This window comes from Pistacia vera, unplaced genomic scaffold (assembly GCF_008641045.1).
Source record: "Pistacia vera cultivar Batoury unplaced genomic scaffold, PisVer_v2 Contig821, whole genome shotgun sequence".
Taxonomy (NCBI): Eukaryota; Viridiplantae; Streptophyta; class Magnoliopsida; order Sapindales; family Anacardiaceae; genus Pistacia; species Pistacia vera.
The window spans coordinates 350,137-375,218 of NW_022196692.1; the positions used below are offsets into that span (position 1 = coordinate 350,137).

General features: G+C 38.1%; 2 protein-coding genes and 1 long non-coding RNA gene across 3 annotated transcripts; 1 reads left to right on the forward strand and 2 right to left on the reverse strand.

The window, feature by feature from the left end:
* Nucleotides 1-2,109: 2,109 nt before the first annotated feature.
* Nucleotides 2,110-11,678, reverse strand: LOC116117793 (NADH-ubiquinone oxidoreductase chain 1). Its single transcript, XM_031403806.1, has 3 exons — nucleotides 11,243-11,678; nucleotides 2,311-2,409; nucleotides 2,110-2,219 (listed from the first exon to the last, which is right to left on the reverse strand). The coding sequence occupies exons 1-3, from the start codon at nucleotides 11,463-11,465 to the stop codon at nucleotides 2,110-2,112; spliced, it is 432 nt and encodes a 143-aa protein (XP_031259666.1). The 5' UTR covers nucleotides 11,466-11,678.
* A 2,156-nt stretch (nucleotides 11,679-13,834) lies between these two features.
* LOC116117785 lies at nucleotides 13,835-16,198 on the forward strand. The gene is made up of 3 exons (XR_004126035.1): nucleotides 13,835-13,892; nucleotides 14,254-14,319; nucleotides 15,887-16,198. It is a non-coding gene; the product is annotated as an uncharacterized LOC116117785 (long non-coding RNA).
* A 683-nt stretch (nucleotides 16,199-16,881) lies between these two features.
* LOC116117797 (transcription factor BHLH089-like) lies at nucleotides 16,882-19,754 on the reverse strand. Its single transcript, XM_031403809.1, has 6 exons — nucleotides 19,076-19,754; nucleotides 18,551-18,745; nucleotides 18,363-18,428; nucleotides 18,046-18,114; nucleotides 17,875-17,946; nucleotides 16,882-17,020 (listed from the first exon to the last, which is right to left on the reverse strand). Exons 1-6 carry the CDS (start codon nucleotides 19,364-19,366, stop codon nucleotides 16,895-16,897), a joined length of 819 nt encoding a protein of 272 aa, XP_031259669.1. The 5' UTR covers nucleotides 19,367-19,754; the 3' UTR covers nucleotides 16,882-16,894.
* Between the last annotated feature and the right edge of the window lie 5,328 nt (nucleotides 19,755-25,082).

A 25,082-nucleotide genomic window follows, 5' to 3' on the forward strand; every position in this document is an offset into this window, starting at 1 on the left:
GGACTGAGGGCACCTTGGGAGAAGTGTCCTGTTGTACTTGGGGGATCTCTTCATCACCATGATTGGTTCGCTCAGATTAAAATTGGCAAGCCATTTGCTGTAGTAGGACCAATTAGTCAGAGATTCTCCTGATGAAGAACAAGTACTAAATCAGGCCCTTTTTCTAGCACAAACTATTGATGCTTGATTTTGACACCAACTAACTGCACATGAGAAATGTTGAGCGGACTCAGAAGTCACACGTGAATATGGGGGATTAGATTGAGTAAGGGATGAAGAACAATGTTTAAAGTGGTTCGGATGCTCAAGTAAGCAAATCCTACATCCCCTGATATTGTATTAATGTATTAAGTCAAGTCACATTCAGCGAACTAATTTATAGCTTGGAGAATACAAGGGAATATAAGAGGGAGAGAGAGAGTGAATGCTATTTTAGAGTGAAATTAGCTAATCCCACAAACGGGAGAGGAGCCCTCTATTTATAGTGGGATGAATTAAGGTAATGACTATTGAATCCATAAAAAGGGGGCAGATACCGTGCAAATCCTTCTCTGCGTCCCATTACTCACCTGCTCAAGTGATTTCCTCGATTTATGTAGGGATTAGACACGTGGATCGCTTCCAGCTGCTTGCCACCCTGGCGCACACCTACTACACTAACAGGAGCATGCTGCTCGCATCATTATGCGACGTGGCTGCACCTGAGCGGTTATAGAACTTAAGCTAGTGGTAGGTAGTTTCTTGAAATTTGAATTTATAAAAGCTGTTATTTTGTTTTTAGAAGGTTAAAGCTATTTTCTGGAGGTTACAGTAAATTTCAAAACTTTATATAATACATCTGAGCCTAGGTCGGGCTTCTTTTACATCTCTAATATTGATTTCGTTATTTTTTCAATTTCAAATATTACAGCATGTGAGTAGGGTTGGTAATACTCACACCATTTAACTTATTATATTTTATTTAATGTTGTTAAAGTTTTCTTACAACTTATTAATACTTATAGTAATAAGTAATAGTATAATATACACTCCATTGGCCGTAATTGTACTTTAAAACTAAATTAATGTTAATTTCCATATATAATCAAGTACTTCTAGGTTAATTTAAGCATTCTTTGATATACAATTGATTGATTAGGTAGAATTAATAGGAGAAAAATTTTGCAAATTTTTTGTTGGATTCTTCATTAATTCTAGCAATAGTAAACAGCCGCTTGAATATTTTATCGGTATTGACAAAGAAATGTATGTATTTTCGGCAAAGGATGTGCACAGAAACACAGTTCTTCATGTGGCTGCTGCCAATAGGAACCTCGAGGCAGTAAAGCGCTTGGTGGAATACGATCAAAAGCTCTTTAAGAATGATGAAACTATTGAGTGCCCTGAGGATACTAATGACGAAGGCGAAACCCCGCTGTTTAAAGCTGCTGCATATGGGAGAACAAAATGAAGTTTCTAACTTCAGAGCCATTAGAACAACTGATCGAAGTAAAGAAACTGTAGTTACAGGAACAGGAGAAAGGAAAAAGGTAAAATGTACAAAGCTGAAAGACATTCACTACAAAAAAATAAAGCGTACCAAGAAAAAACTTGAACCTGAACCTTCCAAACCGCCTACACCCCTAGAAGAAAAACCATAGAACTGCAAGGAGCCTCCATCACTGTGCACGTTGCAGCTGAGCGATTGAGCCTTCCAAACCTCCTGCATCCCTTGAAGAAGAAACCATGAAGTGCAGGGAGTCTCCATTCTGCTCGAGGCCATCCTAGGAGAGTATTTTGGTCTCTTTCTCTGCCCATCCAGCTTGTTTACTTTTGCTTTGAATTGAAATATTCAACAGCAATCTAATGTGCTAAGTTCTTTTCAAATTTTCGCTTAGAAACGGCTCTACTGTTACTGAAACTGGATAAATGCTTACCAACATGGGAGGACAAAAATGGCTGGACCAGTCTTCACCTGCTAGCCATTATGCCCTCTGCTTTCAAATGGCAGAGTCTTCGACTTCTGTATGTACTCTCCCAACTTTCTATACTGTTAACATATATTAATAACAATTAGGTAAAAAAGTAATTTCAGAAGAATGAAATAATGGGTCCCCAAACAGGAGACCTTTACAAAGTCAAGATTCTCGGACGGGCCCCAGCAATCTGACAATCAAAATCAAAAAAGGGGGATGGATTTACACAACCCACAAGAGCACTTAACCAAGCCTTAAAGAGGCCTATACAAAATTACCAGCATTACAAAAAATAGCAGGCCAGCTGGACAGACAAAAAAAAAAAAAAAAAGCTGCACAACATGTCAACATGTACCAAAAAATCCAGCCACCAAACGGTTTGCAAAAGCTGTACATAATAGCCCAAACAGCAAAACAACTAGCACAGCCAAAAGTAATGACAGCTGCACCACCCCTGCATATTTACACAACCGACAGCACAACAGCAACGAACAATTAGACTGAACGGGTGTTTGTTTGTTTTAACACTTTTTATAGATTTAAATGTTTTAACAATAGTTTTCTGACATTAGTTTTTTGACAATAGATTTGTGATACAAATTCATGATCATTAATTTATATTAATTCAATAGTTTAAAAATTTTTAATTGACATTAAAAATAATAAACCTAACTTCTCATCAAGTCATTGAATTAAATTGATTCAATAGGTACGAATTTGTGTCACACATTTATATTAAAATGATCATCTCTATATGATTTATTAATCCATGTATTTAAGAATAGTAGTAAAAGTGGTGTTTATTCAAGATTTGGGAAATTAAAAAGTTTCTTAAATAAATAAATTCTAATCACATTTAACATTCTCATATATATAAGTTTATATATATTGTTGAATAAGAGTATTTTACTATTTTAGTTATTTATTCAATTTGTTTGTTAATAATTTTCAAATTTTGTATATAAGTTTATAATTTTCAATATCTGTATATAAGTTATGAAATTTAACTTATTTTATTCAGTGTATTTATCTTAAAAGATGAGATTATAAAAAACAAACAATAAAAAATTCTAAAAGTACTTAAATTAATCGAAAAACTATTAACTGTATATATGCAGATGAATTTATATTTATATTTCTCTATTAACAACTTTTTCTGCTAGTATGAATTTATTTTAGAAAAAATTAATGATGAAAATTAAAAAAAAAAAAAAAAAGAAAAAAAAGGATTTGAATGATTAGATATATCATTAAAACTTTAGTTCGGTGAAAAATTGATCCATGTAATTCTAAATTGAAACTATTTTATTAAAAGGTTATCTTCGTATATTTGTTAATAATACATATTTATTACGAAATAAGAATGTTAGATTAATAGTAATGGTTATATATATATATGTTTTAATTTCTTAGGATGTGTGCCCTTAATACATGCATTTCAAAGGAACATTTTGTTAATAATATTTACATATTTCTTATTAATTCCTAAATTTACAGGCCTTCCAATCAATGATAAGATAGATGATAAAGAGAGAAGTTGTTTTAATCGCTTCAAAGGTAATAGATGAAACTTTACTTTTGTTCTCATTTAATTTCTTAGATATGTGCCTTTAAACATATATGTTAAAAGAGGAACATTTGTTAATGAAATGAACTTTTTATTAATACCTAAACCCTAAAGCCCTCGTTTTAGTGATAGTGTAGATGACAAAGAACTTTGTTGTTTAAATCTCTTTAAAGATAACAGATATGAATTTACTTATTTTTAAATAAGAATTTGACTTTTGTTTCGATTTAATTTACTTTGCTACATTATATGAATCATGTAAATGCGTAAACATGAATAGGGTTGTGCATACCGGGAAAAATCTTTTCATCAACGAGAAAAATCTGCGAAGCAAAGAGAAAGCATAAACTTGCTTTTAGACTTGCCAAGAGCCTAATAAAAGAAAACGATTTGTGGGGTTCAGAACTCATGCAATCAATTTCATCACTTGATGTGCAACCAATTTTATCACCTAATGTTCCAACCCATTTATTTATGGCAACTAAAAGAGGAATAATAGAGATTGTCGAATAGATACTTAAAGTATGTCCCCAATTTGTTAAGTATGAGAATCATCAAAAGCAGAACATATTGCATTTGGCCATTAAGCACTAACAAAAGAAGATATTCGATCATAACGTTAGTTCGAGGGATTGAAGAAAAGGGCTACACCATTTCACACCATGCTGCAAACATGAAGGATGACAATACAAAAGTTCACCCTACAGGACTTGTATACCAACTACAAGAAGAACTAAAGTGGTACAAAGTTGTTATGCTTGGAAAAGTAGGGTTGACGTAGAGTCTTGTCAGCATGGGGTGGTCAGAACTTAAGAAGGTTCCACGATCACTCAAATGCAGCCACGTCGCATGATGACATGAATGGCATACTCCTACCAGTGCAGTGGATGAACGCCAAGTTAGCGAACGGTTGGAAACTGGCTACGTGTCCAATCCCTGCCCAAGTCGAGGAAATCGCTCGAGCAGGTGAGCAGTGGGACACAAAGAAGGATTTGCACAGCATCTACCCCACTCACAGATTTAATAATCATTATCTTGATTCATCGCACTATAAATAGAGGTCTTCCCTCTCATTTGCGGAAAATTGGCTAATTTCACTCTAGAATAACATATACTCTCTCTCTCTCTCTCTCTCTCTCTCTCTCTCTCTCTCTCTCTCTCTCTCTCTCATATTCTTTAAGCTGTAACTTAGCTCGCTGAACGCGACCTGATTTCACTCATTAATATATACAATATCAGTGGACGTAGGATTCGCCTTTGAGCATCCAAACCACTTTAAACATTGTTCTTCATTCTTTACTAGATTAAATACTTCCATAATCATGTGTGACTTCTGAGCCTGCTTAGCATTTCTCACATGCGACTAGTTGGTGTCAAAATCTAGCATCAATAGTTTAGCACTAGAAGGAAGGCCTGATTTAGTACCTGTTCTTCATCAGGAGAATCTCTGATTAATCGGTCCCACTACAGCAAATGGCTTGTGGTTTCGAATCTGAGTAAACCAATTATGGCAATGAAGAAATCCCCCAGGTACAGGAGGACACTTCTCCCGAAGTGCCCCCAACTCAGCAAAATATCATGGGGGATATCCCTTCAAGCTCACGGCTTAATCCAGCCGTCATGAGTTGCCTGGAGGGGTTCAACAATACTCTCTAAATGGTCAACCAAAGGCTAGACTAATTGGATCGGGTCATGCCACCCAAATCAAATGAGGCGATGCCATTGCTGAAAACATTTGTAGGTCATGTGAAAGTGCGGAAAAGGGCAAAAGCCCATACTGCGTGCATTGCAGCGCGTCAAAGAAAGGGAAAGCAAGTTTCGCACAGTGGACCCAAAGGCTCTAAGGGACCAGCAAACACCAATCATATCCCGGGTAAAATACCCATGGCATTGCAACTGGGTGACATGTCGCAGCCTGAGCTATCCCGTGCCATGTCGCACAAACACTCCCATAAAAGTGCAAGACAGGGAGATTCCCATTATCGCCAACGACGACTTTGATCATCATCATGCAAGGGATTCCCATTGTCTGCGGGTCGATTCGTACCACTCGGAGGTTGCGAGGGTTCCTTGAACCACTCAATGCCATCACACGACTCTAACCAACATGTGTCGAGATTGGTCGAAACTGTCGGCCAAGGCGAGGAAGAATCCGACCTATGGTCTTTCCTCAACCATAACCATAAGGGTCGAACCCACATTACGGAAAGTGATCCCCAGATAGCCTTGTTGCCTTAGATTGAGGAGCTACAGCGAGCTCTGAGTCAACTTAAGGCTCAGCAAAATGAGCAAGGGCAGGTCGTAGAGGTGTTTCCCTTTTCTCTGGTAATGTTAGTTGTTCTTCTCCCGTCAAGATTTAGAATGCCCGACATGCAAGCATTTGATGGAAATTCTGATCCGCAGGATCATCTATATGAGTTCAACGACCTCATGGAACTCCATTAAGTCTCTGACTTGGCAAAATGTCATTGCTTGGCTGTAACCCTTACCTCCCATGCCAAGCGATGGTTTAGGTCGCTCCCAGTAGGATCAGTCAAGTCGTAGCCTCAGATGAGCTTGACATTTTTGAGACACTTCCAAGCGAACAGGAAGTTCTCAATACCGCTAAGCTACCTGAGCAACATAAGGTAAGAGAGGGATAAGCCCCTCCAATCTTACATTGACAGGTTCCACAAGGTATCTCACACTTCCAAAGAGTCTGTTTGGACTCTCATTATCTTAGAAGTTTGCCCACAGACAAACTTGTGAAAGGAGCTGTAGTCTGAGGACGATGTGTCCCTCACTCACTTATACAACCTTACGAAAAACTACCTCTATATTGAAAACTTCATGGCTATGTTTAACTGCCATGACCCTTGTCCTTTGGGGCGGTGCTCTTGACTAGGGGGAGAACAAGAGGGCTGATCACAGATGGGCTACTAACGATCAGCGAAAAGGAAAAAAAGCAGTGATATAAACCCAAGAAATCCTATGCCCTAGTTCCTTGTCACGATCATGACAAGAGTCAGTACACCCCTCTGAATGCCTCAGTATTAGCTATTCTGGAGATAGCCGAAAAATTCTCGTGCTATCGCAGTCGCAATAGCCTCTATTGCTACTGAACTGTCTGTGTTCACTTTTATTTCTAGAGCGTTCAAAGAAGAGTAAGATCAGCCATTTATGGCTGAGCATGGTGACCATGCACTACCCAAAACAGAGTGCAAAAAGAGTCCATAACTCTCAGTTTAATCTAAGAGGAAACCCAATGCAGTCTCAGTTTGACTTCCCTTACAATTTTCCAAAATGACGTTCTACTTACTGCTTGGATTCCCTTCATGGCGCCTGGAATTTCTCTCACGCCAAACATAGTATATGACTGCTGTAAAGCAGAGCTTTAGGATCAGGCCAGTAAAGGCCGAATTCTTAGTTTTTACATTTTTTTTTCATTTTAATCCATCGACAAACATCATGAAGGTTGGTTGCAGGTTGATCATATCCATATTTAGAATAGAGCTGAGCCCAAGTTCACCCTGCATGGCTGCACTAAAAATAGAGATGTTCAGCACTTTCATCTTCAAGCATGCACAGGCCACAAAGAGTCACGGTGTTGGGATAAAATCTGCTAACTCGATCTGCTGTAAGAAGCCCAGAGTTGAGGGCCATCCAGGCGATAATACTCTACTTGGGGATATTACTCCATATTCCCTAACTGCCAAACTCCACCACTAAAATCAGTCCCCTACACTAATCGATAACCGGCAAGGGCCATCCTATTATTTTGCCATTGGCCCTCTATGACATGTCTTTGACTCTCGTCTTGAATGGCAAGTTGGAATGTTCACAAAAAGAGTGGGTGGTGGCAAAGTGGCAAGGACTTGGCTACGGAAGGCGAGGACTGCATGGTTTAGACTGAGAAGAAAGTGGCTCAGACGGTCACGATCATGAATCCTCACCCACTATGAGAGAGTGGCTAGTGGCCCCTCTAGGGTTTCCTCCGCCGTATCAAGTTCATTCCAAATGATGGAGAGCCGATTAAAGAATGAAGTCACGGTGGTGTTATGTTGCTTGATCTCGACAAGCTGCTGTCGGAGATGAACATCTTAGCCAGATCGAGCTTCTTGTACATTTCCTGAATGTTTCCCCACATCTCCGCTGCTATCTCAGTCGGAGGAAGGCCAACTGCCACCTTTGGTGACAAGCAATTACTGAGCCACGATCGAACCAGCATGTTGCAGCAGTTCCAATGCCGCTGAAGGTGGGAGTCAAGTGGTGGCTTAGAGTGGGGATCGATGAAGCTGTCTTTGTCTTTTGTGATCGATGCTTAACGAAAATCACGAGCCCAGCTTGCATAATTCTCCAAACCTATTAAGATTTGCTTGATGAGAACCAATCTTGGGTCATCAAAGTTGTGTGCATAGAGCACGTCATCCTGGGATAGGGCAGTTACTACTGTTGCCCATTGTCGATGGCTAGAATGAGGTGAAAGGGAAATGAGTAGGGATTTGGGTTTGAACCTGAACCCGAACCCATTGGAGGTGTAGGACCTGGGTTATAACCCGACATCCCAAATGGGTAGGGATTTGGGTTTAGGCTATATTGTGTGTGTTGGTTTGGGTTGGTGTGACGGGCTATTGTTGCATTTGGGTTTGGCCCATCTGTAGTATTTGGGTTTGGGTTGTCTGTGATGATTGGGCTTGTGTTTGGGCTGTCTGTGATGGTTGGGTTTATCTCCATGTTGAGTATTTGTTTAAAAAAAAAAAAAAAAAAAAAAAAAAAAAAAAAAAAAAAGAAGAATTACAAACCAAGTATTATGTGTGTTTGCAGGGATAGAAAAAAAAAAAAAATGGCTAGCTGGTTTGAGAGAACGGAAGCTGAATTCAGATCAGAGGCTCTGATATCATGTCAAAGTTTGAAGGAGAAGGCAAGAGAAGCAGAGCAACGCTGGTAGAGAATGCTTGAGAAGAGAAAAGAGAAAAGAAAATATTTTCAGTATTGAATTGTTTGTAGCCTGTACAATTACACAATTTATACAATGTTAATTGTTGAAGCCCACAACAACGCCGTCTGAAGGAAAATTAAAGCACTACAACTTTGTTTCTCTTTAAATCCTGATCATCAATTCAAGGGGCATCCAGTGGCTGCAAATGTCCTTGAAGTCAGCACTATAAAAGAGCCCAAAATGATCCTGTTCAACAATTTTTGCAATATCTCTCTTCTCTTCGTCTTTATTCTTTTCACTTGCTAAGGTTCTAGTTAATACTCAAACTGAGTAATCTTTGTACAATCAGTGAGATTGTTCATTGAGGGTTGTGATTCCTTCAAGGATTAGAGGAGCTCGGTAGTCTTTCTCTAGGACAAAGATTATTGTAAAGGGTTGAGTGAATAGTTAGCTACTAAGTGAGCAATTCTTGATGAATGGTTGTTGTACTCTGTAAACATATTTGATAACTTTAGTGCAGCAGATCTCAGTGTTTTGGAGCTTAACGTGGACGTAACTTGTTCAATCTTGAACAAGTGAACCACGGTAAATTTGTATTTTGGTATTCTTGATTGATCTGTGTAATTTGGTAGATTTAGTGTGTGTTTAGACTCTAAGTATAACGTACAATTTGATGAATGTAAATTAGGAATAAGAAACCCTGTAGATCATTCAATCAATCACAGCAATTAGGGTGATTGATTGAAACTTAATTACATATAATTACATAAATAATTTCCTTGATCTTAATAGGCTAAGATCAAGGGAAATCAATAGAAAATCAATAGCATTCCCTTTTATATTTCGTCACTTCTCTTTGTATTACACCTGTAATATTTATTAAAGATTCTTTTATACGAAATTTTATGCCTATTTATATTTTCAATTGTTTTTTAAACTTTGATCTTAGAAGATTATTTTAGTATGTCTAATTTTTTTAAGATTTTATTTATTAATCCAACAATGTTGTTGAAATTGTCTGTAAGTGGCATATTATTAAACGTTAATTGTAGCGTTAGAATCGAGAGAATGCATGATAGGATGGGAAATTAAGGTGTTTTGTAATTGTTTAGATGGGTTTTGCTTTTTAATGAAGTGAGGTGAGCGATGTTAAGTTGGATTGACATGGTTGTTGAAATAGTAATGGGATATGAGATGTGGGATAATGAGGGCATAATAAATCAATTTATGTATGAAAATTTTTATATATACATACTTTATGTATAAAATATAATTTAAGTTATCGAATGATTTTAATGCACATTTACTTGTATGGGTATGGGTGGCTTTGTATATTTAGTGTTATTTATCTATTATTAATAATGTTGATGCTCGTTTCTTGCACCAACAAATTTTTACGTGTATGACTTGGATTGGCTATTCAATACACATAAAAGGGGATATATAAAAATTGAATAAATGCAAAAAGGGGGTTTTTTAAGTGGTTCGGATGCTAAGGTAGCAAATCCTACGTCCACTGATTTATATTGAAATTAGCGGGTGTCAGGTCGCGGTCGTGAGCTGACTTACATCAGACGAAAAAGTCAAAGAAGAGTTTACAAGAGAGAGAGAGAGGTTTCTGTTGTTTTTTGTAAAAATGGCCGAATCCCCTTAATGAAGGAGTCTTCCCTATTTTATACTGAACTGAAGTGTATAATCATTGCTAAATCCGTGGTTTGGTGTGATTGTCAGTGTATAATCAGGCTTTATGTCCCATTTCCCTTTTTCCAAGCTGACATCGCACGACTTGTGGCAGGAGAATGGACGCGTGTGGGCTCCACATCACTTGGCAGAACTGACGTGTGCGTGATGAACTGACGGGAGCAGGTCGCCCTTCACGTGACTCTTCCCACGTCAACCCTTTATTTTCTTAGGCATAACAGAAGCCCCCTAGTTTTTAAGGTTCGAAGGTCGGACCTTGGAAACTAAGTTACGCTGAAGTTTACTCGCCCCGACCTGAACGGGAAGAGCTCGGTACAGAACTTTGGCGAACACGACCTCATGCAGTCCTCAGTCAGAGCGACCTGACAATCTCCACCTTAGCGACCTGGATCTGAGGGGCGCTCCTCTGTACAGGTTCAACGAACCTGGTTTCACGCTGCCAAGCAGTCTGCGCGCGCTAAAGCATGTCAGGCACATTAAATGCTCTGCGTGCTGAGCTGGCACCGTTTGGCAGTGTTATTGGTGCAGCGTAACCGAAACGAGGGCCATTACTGCGTCAGTTAATGCGACGTGGGGCGCATTTAATGCGGAGAGAGAGAGTGTGGGCTGTCGTTTCAGTTCCAAAGGGTGGTAACCGTCGATTCGCAATCCCCATATAAAAACTCACTTTTCTGATGAGGCTACCGAAACTTCTTTCGCTTCAAACAGAAAACCTTCGCACGCCAGAAGCAACTTTCGTCTGATCGGCATTTTTCAGGCAATCGAAACGAATTTCGGCATCAGCCTCACGTCTCAGAGAGTAAGGTTTTCCGTCTTCCTTTTCTCTCTTTTTTTTTTTGTTTGTTGGTGGAATAGTGGCGTTGGGTCTCTCAGCGTTTCACCGGAGACACGACGCCGCCCTTGGATTCGAGCCGTGGACGGCGGCTCGAGTCGTTGATAGATTTTTAGGCGTCCTGTCATCACTCGGGACGAACACAAAGGCCCTAATGACCGTGTCTGTCGATGTTGCAGACTGGAATGGAACCGTCCACATCCAGACCCGAGGAAGGAGCCAGCTCGTCCTCGCGGGAAGTCCCCGAGGACGCAGCCCTCGATGTTTACTCGGTTCTGACTTCCGAGGAGTNCCATAATCAAAAGGTACAACGGCCCGAGCGACCAGACTTAACATAAATGTAGCCACTGGAGCCATTCTAAAAAGGGAGAAATTAGCACTACTCGGTGAAATAGGTTCTTTTAGAATCAATTTCGAACCATCTGCTAGAGGTTGTAACAATCCGAACGATCCCACTACATCAGGACCCTTTCGACGTTGCACAAAAGCCATTACTTTACGTTCAGCTAGCACTAAAAAGGCTACTCCTAGTAGAAGTGGTAGAATTATTCCAAGTATTTCAGCTGGAACAGCTATGTACGTTTTCGATTTTCTATTTACTCATGATCTGGCCTGGTCGACCCAATCATGATATTGAAGGATGGGACCTTTTCTTGAAAAACTCCGGATACCGAGAAGAGTTGAAGATGGTGCAACATTGAATCCTCTTACCTTACTTCGAATGGAATCTTAGCCCGCCTCACTTGCTTTCTTTACTGCATAAGGGCATAAACAAAGTCAAGGGATTGATGAAATTACTCGACTAAAAGGAGAGGTCCAACGTAATTGATTACTCGAATGAAAGGAGAGGAGCGGAGGGATCAAAACTTTATTGGAAGAAATTCATAGTCCAAAGTGTCCGAAGAGGAATAAGAGTAGGTTTCAGCATTTTCGGAGAGTCCAGAGGGTTCAGTGCTCGGAGATGACAAGAAAGGGTTCTCAGTGTTGAGGGCGGGGTATAAGGGAAGTTTCCGGAGAGCTGGGAGTTGGCGAGGGGATATAGTCAGGTGGTAAGTAGTTACCAAATGAATCTAGTTCTTCAGATAGCCTCCAATATTTACTATACTGATTGCGCCTCTCTATATGTATATGAGGGGTAGCCCCCATGTAAATGTAAAAAAAAATTGAGAATGACGCTTGGAAGATGCACAATAATACCCACGTGATGAGTTGTTTGTGATGCGGAGCAAAACTCGAGTTCTAACGCTGTAGACATACGAGAACCATATCTCCAGAGAGAATCAAAAGTATACATGCCCAAGTCAATCATAGAGGAAAACCCAAGAGACTCCCATAGGATTGCTTCTGCTGTTGATAAGAAGGACCCGTCAATGACCGCGGCCGCCGTCGGCACATCAAAGAGGTTCTTAACAACCTGGTAGATGACCGTCCGAGGCCACCTATCAGTAGGAGATTTGAGGTCAAAAGGACCAAAGGTTCCAATGACCGCGAAGCTTTGCTAACGGTTTGACCTGATTGAACGTACCATCGCATTCAAGACTACTCCTTCCATACTCCAGTCGTGAATGGGACGGAGTAGGCGCTCTTTTATATAGTTGTTTCCTATAATAAATACTCTTCCCACCCCCTGACTCTAAGGCTCTGTTCATGCTAGCCCCAAAAGAGTCACTCGTTTTCCACTATCTCTCATCTGCCATCTCAGTGCAGTCCTACAGCTCATAGCCTATCTTACCAATAAGAGGGCTGGCTTTAGCAACTCTTTCTTTCCTTCGCAAGCAGTAGCTTGTAACACTAGGGGGCCCTAAACTTGAAACAAATGGGTCTTGTTTATATCCTAGTTTTCCTTTTCCACTGCATTGGTACCTGTGACCTCAAACCTTACTGGAAGAACTCTATGACTCGCATCCACTTTCCCACTGTAATGGAAAGGAATGCCTACCGCTCAACTCCGTTTCATGCTTGAGGAAAGAAAGATGATAGAAAAGGTTCAATATTAGCGAATTGCCTCTGACTACTCTTCCAAGGCTGGTAGAGCTATCGGATTCCCATTCACTTAGTCAACTTCTTTGATCACCCCTTCTGTGAGCTACATAATCGATTCTCTTTCTGAATGGAAAAGAGATTGGAATCGGTTTCGTTTAGCTTTCATTGTTGAGTGAAAAGGAAAGCATACAATCTTCATGGTGAAGGACCTCTACTGCCTCTACTAGTCCTTATGTATTAAGCACGCCCTTCCTTCTTGCTATGCTATGAAGAATCCCCTGCAGGCTTTGCTTTGGTCTGCGAATGCTACCTCTTCTACTGCCTTCTCAACGGGTAATGAACCAAAGGCAGTGTCTGAACAATCCGAGATTGCCTTCGCCTTTTTCACTACCCCTTTTCAGGCACTTGGTTTAGTAGGTGCCAACTTTCTTTTCTACGAGTAAGCTTCCTAATCCTCATTCCTCAAAAGAAGGTCCTTTCTCCCGGTACTCGTTCTTCAAGCTATCCCGCGCATCCAAGCCTCTTTCTTTGGCACTGTAGTTAGTGACTTATTAACATCCCTCGCTCTGGGTGACCCACCTGGAGAGAAGCCAATAAGAAAGAATGACTTATTTTCACCGCTAACTCTTCGTTCCGAGTCGGCAAGAGCAATCAGAGTTTAGGAAAGCATTCCCATAGGATAGGAGGATTGGTTAGCTCATTAGACCTTTTGATTCTTTTATTATCTTTCTAGTGACTTTGAAAGAAGGGATTTTGTCTAGCTTAGAGTAAGCCGGGAACCAAAAAAGGATTTGAATCCGGAACGAGAAAGGACGACCGAAGGGAACTTACACCGAATCGCGAATCCCGTGCAATTGAGATTTTCTAGTTGAATTCANAAAGCGGGCCAAGAAAGCCTCTCTTTCCATCTTGCCCACCGGTATATCTTCCCAGCTGGTATAAATTTCTCACCTTTCACATTATTTTTAACGCCATTGAATTTGTAAATGCTATATCGACCCTGACACTGAAAATTTAAAAAAAAAAAAAAAAAAAAAAAAAAAAAAAAAAAAAGCACCCTGGATTGCCTTCTTAGAATTAATTTCTGGTAAGTTGTTTGTAGGGAGGCTTGCTATGAGGAATCGGAGATGTTTATTGCTAATTTCAGTACAAGTAGTTTACTGTTTACTCACATGTTAATGAGGCTGGAATTTTTGTGACAAGGTTATTGTGTTAGTTGTTTAGTTGTAGCAGCCCGAAAGTTGCTCCTTATTTGACTCTTGATTTTTTATTTTCTGATGGGGTATGCACTATGCAGGTGTCTTTTGCTGTTGACGGGATTTTGCTCTTAGCTATACTTTCCATCCTCAAAGCGCTTCTTGAGGTATTTAGCTTTGTCATTGCCAATTCCAGACTAGTTCTAATGCCTTCACTGTTTCAAGTAGTACTGTTAGGATTATTTTAGAATTAAAATTATTATGTTAAGTCTTTCTATTAGGATAGAATTAGGATTATCTTATTATTCTTTTATAATTATGATAGAATATCTTATTAAATTTTAATTAGGTAATCAGAGTTCTTTTAGGAGTCATTTGGAGTCAAGTGTAAAGCTATATAATAGTATAAATCTAGATTGTGATTATCAATGAAGAATTTTGTCAATTAATCTCTTAGTCTCTTATCCTTGGGGGTCTCTGTTCCTCATATAAACAAATCTTATCCCAAACCCTATCATTGGTGCTCTCGTTCCCTTTCCATGGCCGACCCTTCTCGCCTACAAGCTTTGAAAGAACTTGTCTCTCAACATGGGGCCAGACTGGACGCTCAAGAGGCCAAACTTGACTCCCTAGAGGGTCTTTTGACGACTATTACACTAAAACTGACTGCCATTGATGCCAGGCTAGAACAAGGACGACAACAAAAAGAGCTCATGGGGTATAGTGATGCGAGTGGCAATGGCACTCTCCCGCCCAACTCAAGTTTGCATTCTTCTAGTTTTGCGCCACCTTTTAAGCCTTTCCGATTAGAGGTGCCCCACTTTGATGGCGTGGATCCACAACTCACGACCTTCTCCCCAGAACCGAAGGTCATTTCTCAAGTGGGCCCCACCAAGCATTCTGCTAATTATGTCGCGGTTGTCGCCGACCACCAGTCTACTGTTGACCTTCCCTTGGTCCCTCTGGGTCATAATAACAACAATCCTCCACTACTACTGCCAGCCTTCACTAAACCTCCCACGCGTTCTGATCTCTCTCTGATGTCACAACCTGGCATCGTGTTGGCCCACGACAAAGGAACAAGCGACTTCTTTACCGTGCTGATTTTTTACCCGGGCAATGGAACTTTCATCGTCTCTTTATTGCCTTGGAACTCATTTGCGCCTATGATTTCTTATGGTGCAATGTCTTGCAACCTTAAGGACAAGGTTGAACCGAAGGGGAAGGCAATGTTAAGATTATTTTAGAATTAGGATAATTATGTTAAGTCTTTTATTATTATCTTTTATAATTATCTTTGATAATTATGATATTATCTTATTAAGATAGAATTAAGATTATCTTATTACCCTTTTATAATTACGATAGAATATCTTATTAGATTTTAATTAGGTAATTAGAGTTTTTTTAAGAGTCATTTGGAGTCAAGTGTAAGACTATACAATAACATAAATCTAGATTGTGATTATCAATGAAGAATTTTGTCAATTAATCTCTTTGTCTCTTATTCTTGGAGGTCTCTCTTCCTTGTATAAACAGATCTTATCCAAAACCCTATCAAGTACACTATTAATATTGTGTATGCTTATGAGAGAATCGTAACTTGATTGCAAAATCCATTTTCGAGCTTGTAGACTTGACAGTGGACACTAGCCCCCCGGGTACAATTATTTGTAAGTTTTCTTTTAGCAGTAAAATTTGGTTCTAACAGGAGGTGTGCCAATGTTTCTACAGGTAGTCTGCACACTTGGAGCCACTGTTTTTGTGGGGATCCTTCTCTTACGTGTTGTCTGGGCAGCCAGTTCCTATCTTCAGTCAAATGGAAGCGGTTTTAACCAGGGTGGAAACTCCTTTCGTGCCATATAGCCAACTAATAACACAGTTCTTATATTAATTAGAGCGCTAGCTCTTCTAGATTTCTTCAGAGTACCACGTGATTGTTCCGAAAAGAACTGAATATGGGATTGTTGATTCAAATTCGTGAGAAGCAATTATAATGTTTGATCAAACTGCATTATAGCTCAGTATTGAATTTATGTTATGACAGAATGTGCGTGAGTATTCTATCCCTGGGAATGTAGATAACTGAAACAGACGAATACTGAGGAATTGCTACAAAAATGGGTCAGCACCTTGTTAACGTTTATGCAAAAATGAAGCAACTCAATTATATTTTATTCATATTCAAAATGACCATGATTATCACATATTGCAAGTTATTACATAAAAATGATCAAAGTACTATTGAAGTTCAAGCATAGTCCATACTAAACACGATACGAAGGAGAACGTAAACATTGTCGACTCCAAGAAAAATTCCAGAAAACATAGCACCAAAATGGCTAATTTATTGATACACCTTCAGCTTCATAACAAACCCAATGTTAAAATTTAATGTAATCATCAGACATTCTGAATATGCAAACATTCTTTTACAAGACAATGATTGTTCTCCGAAATTCTGTTCAGGTATTGGTACAACTTAAAGCCTAGTATGAGATATATGGAGTAAAGAATTCAGGTTCCAACACACAAACAAATGAAGATGTTGAGATATTAACTTTCTTTACTAACTTGAGAAGTCTTTAGACACCAATCATGTGCTCCATGCTTGATGTTGAAACTGGGATTTGAATTCTCTTGATTTAGTATAATGGTGTATAATTTTTAACAGCAACTGAAGGAGGATGCATTGCCATCTAATGTTCTTATTATTAATTGATGAGCAATTTTTTTTTTTTCCTAAGTCATTCTTTCAAAACCACCAACCTGCATGTGCAACCACTCTGGTGATGTACCGCGGTCGAAATCCCTTGAAGCTTGAGAACCAAATGGAATGCCAGCAGTATCAAATGCTTGTTGACCAAACTGAAAAGCCAAATTGGTTTGTTAAAAAAACCATTAGCCATAAGAAATATAATCATCCACAACAAACGTAACTATATGATAAATAAGTGATCAACATAAAAAAATGCTGTACAAAAATTTAGTAGTATCTCATTTAAGTGGAAAAAAACAATGAAAAGATCCTAAAGAATTTCCAAACTAGCAAAAGAATAAGGAAACAAGCTCATCAGATCCATCCGGGTGAAATTCATGTAGAAATGCAAATATATATTTTGTCTTTGCTGCTTTAATCCTTAACGGAAAAAGGGGGAAAAAAAATTAAAGAATAAGATACATATATTCGGTACACAAAACCTTCCCCAGAAACACGATTCATCAAAAAAGTAAACAGTTAGTTAATTATCCCAACTACCGATTGGAAAATGAAACCATTAAATTGAATGCAAGAAGTCGTGTGTATGCAGAGAAGCAGAAATAATAGCAATGGAAGGTGGGTGTAGGAATCTAAATAAGGTTCAAGAGAATAAAATTGTGGTCCCGGTATTTCAACAGACATTATTGCAATCCAAATACAGTTCACCTTGTTAAAACAAGTTATCATGCATAGTTTTTCTTACTAAGAACATAACAAATCTCCCATCTCCTATAATGAATTCATACTGAGATTATTTCTGAAGTATACTTCATTACTTTAATTTAGGACTCTCACAGAAGTCCATCCATCAAATGAGCAGGATGATACAGATGTTAAGAGGTTTGTGGTATGTGTTCTAATATAATATGAACCATCCTTGTAAGGTTAAAAAGGAAGTGCAGTACAAATAGCATGTAAACCAGAACTGGCTCCAACAAGGATTCAAAACATTAGGACTTACATCTTTAGGAGGAAATACCTCAATACCAGGGGTCACTCTCGAATTGACTGCTTCAAGCTTCATTGACAGAAACTGCAATTTCCAGTAAATTGGTTTGGCTCAAGTTCAAAACCAATAGAAAAAATATCCAATCAAAATGTAAAGCCATATTCAGAAGTAAGGATTTCACACCTCAACCTGCCGCTGTAGCGACTGGATGTAATTAATTATCTCATCAAGGACCAATGCTTTGCCAATAACCTGTATTCGAAAAACTTTCTTAAAAAACAGTTGTGTAAACAAACCATGCTACACAGAAACTGCAGAGAAATCTTAACGCTACTAGTTTATGACATATGCTAATGAGTGCCAACTATGTCAGTCTAGTAATCCATTAATCAAGAAGTGAAGATGGGAGTAGAACTATATGCAGTTGATCTAACGCAAAATATAACTGCACAAACTGCGCATACTTGACTACCAAACTTTATGAACAATCAAATGCTTACCTTGTTACAACCAGGGACCAGATCCTGTAGAATTCTCATCCTTTCACTTATCTTTTCTCTTCTAGCCTATCAATCAAATGGTTCAAATAGTGAAAACACATTCAATAGCACTAAAACTTTTTATTCAAACACAAAGTTATGTCATGGGTTTGGAATACAATTGAGTTTAACAGGATTAAGAAAATTACTCTTTCTGCTAGACTATGGCTATCAGTAGCTTGGCCCCTTCTTGCTCGAACGTGGATATAATCTTGTTTAGGTGGCTCTGCTGGTTGACCATTTTGTTCCACAGGCTTGCCTGAACTGGGTTCGGCATTAGTTTTTGAATTCTGATTGTCATCTCTATTTCCAGATGTTTTAATCCGTTTTCCATCAGAATCATTCTGAAACATAAGAATTTGCCATGTAACCATCATAATTTCACTATCAAATTTCTATATACCAACCCTATATAAATACCATAAATCAGAAAATTAGACGAAGTAGAGGCACAAATCAAGTGACTCCGTTGGCCATTCCAGACCAATTCTAATAATCATTTATTTATTATTAAGCTAGCTCAACATTCCCCTGCAGATTCTGTATCAAGTAACAAGATAAAAGAAAATTCCACTTAATAAGAATTTAGATTATAAGAACCAACCATCCAAATTAACATCAAAATAACATTAGAAAATGAATAAACAATCAAACGAACAAATAAATTAATATACCACTCCATTGCCATTGCCACTGCTTGTTGATACAACCTTGGCTGACTCATCCTCTACCTCACACCGCTTCCTTGAACCATTCCCATGAGCTACTTTACGCTCCAAACTCACCGGATCATCACCAGAAATTTCTCGATTAGTCACAAATTGACTTAAATTCTGCCCATACTGAACTCCCCTCAGTCCCAACGCACCTCCAGATTCGTTCGCATTACCACTTCCATGAACCTGAAATGGCCAGATCTCTGCAAAGTTGTACGAACCCTCATTCATCATTGCTGGCGGATCCATCGTTAAAGATTCACACTACCCAAACTACCAACTCAACTTCCCTTCAAAAGGGTCTTAACATTTGTCCACAAAGATTCCAAGTAAAAATACGACCTTTGATTCAAAAGCTTACAACTTGCAAAATACTTGTCACTATTCTTTAAATGGGTAAGTTTGGTTCTAACTTTCGAGTGGCTTTGCAAAGAGAGAAAAGAAAGAACATATTTTTTTTCTTTAATATAAGCTTTAGCAATGGATAGATAAGAGAGCAAGTCTAAAGAAAGAAAGGTGTTTGTGTGATCTCCATAGACAGTGGAGATTGGTGCGCACTGTGTTGGCTTAAACTTCCTTTTTTCTCTTTGCAGTACCACCCAACTTGAAGAGTCTTGCAAGAGAGAGAGAGAGAGAGAGAGAGAGAGAAAGAGAGACAGGGACACCTCGAGAGTTGCAAACTAAGTCACTTCCAGTGAGGTTTTCTCGTGGGGTCCAAACTTATTTACATCTCTGTCACGTGCACATTAACTCCAATTCTTCACCGTAGGATAAGATTACTTTTTGATCAAAAACAAAGCATCAGTCATCAACGGTTGGTGAATAAGATGGAGGGTGGACCACGTAGTCGACAGGGAAGGTGGAGGAGCAGCTCCCGATGGGGTCACCGATCGCGTACCTTAGCTAGCGCAAGTACATGTACAATGTACAACATTGAAAGGTGGGGTTTTTGGTAATTAACTCAAATGTGATTAGTGCTTAGTGATTGCTAATAAAGTTCCAACATAAATAGATTTTCATAATCATTGTTATGATTATGATATCTGGTTTACTTACTTAGTGTAATGAAACCTCAAAGTGGTCTATTTATTGGAAAAGCTATCGATAATGATGCTTTTGTCCATAGTTTTCTGCCTTCTTAATTGGTTCTTAATCTAAGCTTCCATGCAAAATAAAATATTAGCCATGCTTTTTTTTTTTGGTTAATTCGGATGTCCGAACTAATTTGTATATACTTCAATTAATTTTTAAAATCTATTAAACATTTTACAAATTCAAAGTAAATTACAATATTATTGTGATAAATAATCACAAAGATTTAAATCTAAAGATTTAAAGAAGAGAACAAACCTTTTGATCGCTACGTCAATCTTACGAGGATTTAGCCATACATTTTCCATGGTTCAACAATTTATTAGAATAGTCAATGTTGATCCAATCTTTAAAAGGAAACAACTGTAAAATATTACCAAATCTGTAGCATTTATTGAACATAAACTATCCTTGTTGGAATAGTTATACATTATACAACTACACAAGTTTTTCATACAAAAGTCAATTAAAGCCGGTGACAATGACTCTGCTAGAAATATATAAGGTCAAATTCAAACTAAACTATTTGCCAATCAAGATCTAAAGTGGTTCCTACAGTGGAAATTCAATATGAAATCAAGAAAATTGTCCTATTGCATATAACCAAGAAAGTAAAAAAAAATCAAAACCATTATACAAAAACTAAAGTATTACATAACTAGGAAAGAACCTAGAGATACTGTTTGTGATTTGCCATTAAACACCAGAATTGGTAATTCTACATGTCTTTAAAACTGGGAATCAGATGGTGTATCCAGCACGAGATTAAATGCTTGCCAGCAGTGTTCGATATGATTGATGACTTTATATTTTCTCACGTGTATGAAAGGGCTAAGCAGCTAGCTAGAAAGCATATTGATTTTCCTCTTTGCTTATATCACCTTTGAAATTGGTCAGGAATGGATACAGCCGTCTGCATCACTGGCTCCGGCTGCATATTCTAATCAGATAAAACTTTCAGATTATAAATTAATGATATTAATTGGGGTCTTCACTGGTAATTAACAAAACTTGAATTCACACATTCAAACTTTTCTTTTTTCTACAGATATGTGTTCACATCCTTCTCCTCTTAAGAGCACTTCAACCTCCCCTAATGGGGCTGACCTACTTTGGTGCCATTGATAAATGCAAGTAGTCTCTTATCAAAGTGGTTGATGTGAATAGAACAATGATTTCTGCACCGGTGGTGCCAAACCTTGCCATTTCAATATCTTATTTAGTTGGGCAAAGATATAAAACTCCAAAAGAACAGTTTTATCCTTCCTTAAAATGATGTCAGAAAATCCAATCAACAGTGCAGACAATTTATTTCCATCACGTTTTGTTATCAATTTCAAGCTCGTGTTGTGCCTAATCCAAATGGATAAAAATGGTAATAATCGAAGCAAGTGGAGGTTTATTAGCCGTGTGCTTGGTGCCAAATTCCCATTTTAAGATAATGGGTGTGGTTTAGGCATTTGGCAACTTTGATTCTTGTAAAAACCACATGTGGGAAATGCATAACTTGTGGGCGTTTCATTGTAGAAATTTAATTTAACATAACATGTCATGTGCCAAATTTATTGCTATCAATAGTAATAAGTCCAACCTGTCCAGGATTGAAGTTGGGTTGGTTTCAGAATTTTTTTTTTTTTTTTTTGGGTAAGTGAGTTGGTTTCAGAATGTTGCTAGCTATTCTGCAATTGCAGTATTGGTTGCCAGTAAACACAGATGCTTGTGTTGAGAAAATTGTGAGAAAAAAAGATGCCAGTAAGTTGAGCATTGATTGATGGGGTTGCAATTGGTACATTCCACTGGTATTTTTTTTGTGCCTTTTAAGGTACTGTTTGGATAGGTTTTGTAGTAAATGCTCTTCAACAAACGCTTTTTTTTTTTTTTCTAAAAAGCTATTGCTTCTCTAGAACTATCATATAGTTAAATATCAAGTTCAGTTGACCTTAAACCAAAGACTTATGGCAACAGAACGACTAGATCAGCAAATCCATAGGTGAAATAATCTTCTGATTGACACAACAAAGAGCTACCTAATTAACTGTTAATGATCCCCATGAACCCACCGAAAAATAAATCATAATTCAGCTGTAAAAGATTCAATGAGATGATGATTCACAAAAATTATTTGAATGAATGAATGTTAACTGGGTTAACCTGAAGGCCATGCACCTCATGAATGAAGTAAATCAAAATATGATCCAATCAACCACAAAGCATGGTTGCTTTTGATTATAAGCTTTTAAGATCGTAAACTTAAGTTGCTGAGATCTTCAATGATGAACAAGTTAATTAGTTAGGTGTCTCTGACAAAACAACTGTCAAGTTTTACAAGAGCTACCTATCCATTTATGTCAAGTAAATAGTTTAACTTAGGTGGATCGATATGAATGAAGATAGAGGCCATGAAAGAATGAAATGACAACTGGGTAGACAATGCTGCCAACTGCAATGATGAAGAAGAAGATGAAATGGGACAGTAATGGGATGTAAGCTCAGCTGGAGGCAGTTTATAGGCAACCATGACCCACAACCTGACTTATTGGAAGACATAGCCCCATTGAATGGACCCTCAAAAACCCAATTATTTGAAGATTGGGATGTCCTTTTAGAGTCTTATAAATCAGAATTCTGGATACTTCAATTATTATATTGTTGAACCTGATCTATCACCCAGCCTGATTGGAAAATATTGACAGATATACCTTGCTCGACTGGCTGAAATCTAAGGACACTTGATGAATGGAAAAGGTAAACACTAAGATAAGATTTCAGAACAGGACTTCTTAATTATTGCCTTTTTGAACATTAACTTGGAAAAATCTTAAACTGGTTGTTTTATTTAATTAAATTTGATATTTTCATAAGGGCAATGTGGCCTCTTGAATTTGATTGCAGAAATAAATGATATTGGTGTGGTATTGGTATAGTCAGAAGTCATGATTTCTTAATTGAAGAAGAGCCCTGCACTAAATAATAATTAGAAGAATTCCTACCAAATTAATTCTTTCAACATTTTCATTCAAGTGGTTTATTGACTATCCTTTAATTCTCCATTGTTTAACTCAAACTAAACATTATTGGTTACCAGAATTTTAAGCAATTGGTTTCCTCACCAAATGTTCATAAGTGTTGAGTGAAGCTTTAAAACAAATCTGCCTATACGCTGCCGTTTTGAAGAACATTCAAGTATTGATCTCAGCCATTGATTTTAGTCTGGTCTAATGATCCTCGGCAGTCCAGCAAGTCAAACTATAAAACAAGAGAAGATTGACATATTTAAACAGTGCATTTTATATCTCTTTCGCAATAACATTGCTTTGCTAGGGTTCTTCATTTGGGTTTTTTCAAATCTTGTAATCGGGTCACAATCTTTGTAATTGTGGGTAGAAGAATAGGGTTTCTTCGGGGTAGAGAGGCTAGGTTCAAGTTCTCTCTAGGATTTACGATTACGGGTTGATTTGAGGGATTATTGTGAGTGAGAAATTCAGGTATTGAGTGAGTTGGTTTGTAATCTTGTACATTCCTTATCCTTATAGTGCAACGAGCCCCAAATTACTTGGAGCTCAACGTGGATGTAGCTTATTCCATTGGAATAAGTGAACCACGGTAAAAATCTTTATGTTCTTGAATTCTTTCCTATTTGATTCGTGTGTTGTGTGTGTTGGTGTGTTTGATAGTGGAATCAGTTAGGATTGAGTTTGATTTAAACCCAACAGTGGTATCAAAGCTCGAATTAGGGTTTTTTCTGGTCTGTCTTGGTTGTTCTTGAAACCTAGGGTTTATACAAATGGGGGGTGTCTTGATAATCGATCAAATTGGTATCTCAGGGCCTGAGAAACCCTAGATTATCCTGTCAATTTCTTAGAATTGGTCCGAATTCAATCCTAAACTTTTTAGGCTTTCCTGTGTCGACCCTAAATCCAAACACTAATCCTACACTATGACTACTACACGAGTTGAAATCACCCAATTCGATGGGAAAATTAATTTCAATAGTTGGAAGAAAAAGATGAAGGCCTTATTATCACATAATAAGGTAGCTCTTGCTATGGAGAAAGATACAACCAAATGGTCAAAGGAGAAACTGAAAAAGAAAGCAGAGGTGGACGAGGAGGCGTACAACCTGATTATAATAAACATCTGCGACAGTGTCCTGAGAAAGGTAGATGGTTTTGAAACTCCGATTGTTGTCCGGGGTAAGCTCGAATCCCTTTTATGCTTTATAGTTTGCTCCTAACTTGGCTTACTTAAAAGGTGTTCTGTTTTCATATAAAATGGATAGCTCTAAGACTATTAATGAAAACCTTGACAAGTTCTTGAAAATGACCCAAGTGTTGAACGGTATAGATCAAGAACTCGGGGACTCTAGTTTGGCCATGATCTTGCTAAACTCTTTGACTGAAGAGTACCAAGTTGTAAAGAATGCCCTTCAATACACTGGTACTATTCCAAGCTTAGATCTAATAGTCTTAGGATTAAAAGCCAGAGAATTAAAGCTTAAGGTACAAAGAAGAACTAACAATAATCTTTTTGTTAAGGGAAAATGAGAATTAAACCAGCTAGGCAATGCTGCCCAGTCTGATAGTGGCCCTAGGAACAAGAAAAGAGGAAGACAAATCGTAAAACCAAGGGAGAAACTAGGAAGTGTTTCTTCTATAATAAAACTAGCCATTTAAAAAGGAATTGCTATGCCTGGCTTAAAAAACAAAAACAGGGGAACACTGAAAGCAACCTAGCAACCTCTAAGTCTAATATTGAAGAATCTGAAGTTTTAACTAGATCCAAAACTGCTAATATAAATGATTGGGTAATGGATTATGGGTGCTCATTTCATATGAGCCCCAATAAAGAATGGTTTCAGGACTTTGAGGAGAAT

Bases quoted from the DNA above. Each gene is read 5' to 3' on its own strand.
- LOC116117797 (XM_031403809.1), bottom strand. From the start codon at position 19,366: ATGGATCCGCCAGCAATGATGAATGAGGGTTCGTACAACTTTGCAGAG. The intron at 18,746-19,075 runs GTATATTAATTT...CTTATGTTTCAG, and splicing joins GTGGCAATGGCAATGGAGTG to AATGATTCTGATGGAAAACG. The intron at 17,947-18,045 runs GTGTGAAATCCT...TGGAAATTGCAG, and splicing joins CGCTACAGCGGCAGGTTGAG to TTTCTGTCAATGAAGCTTGA.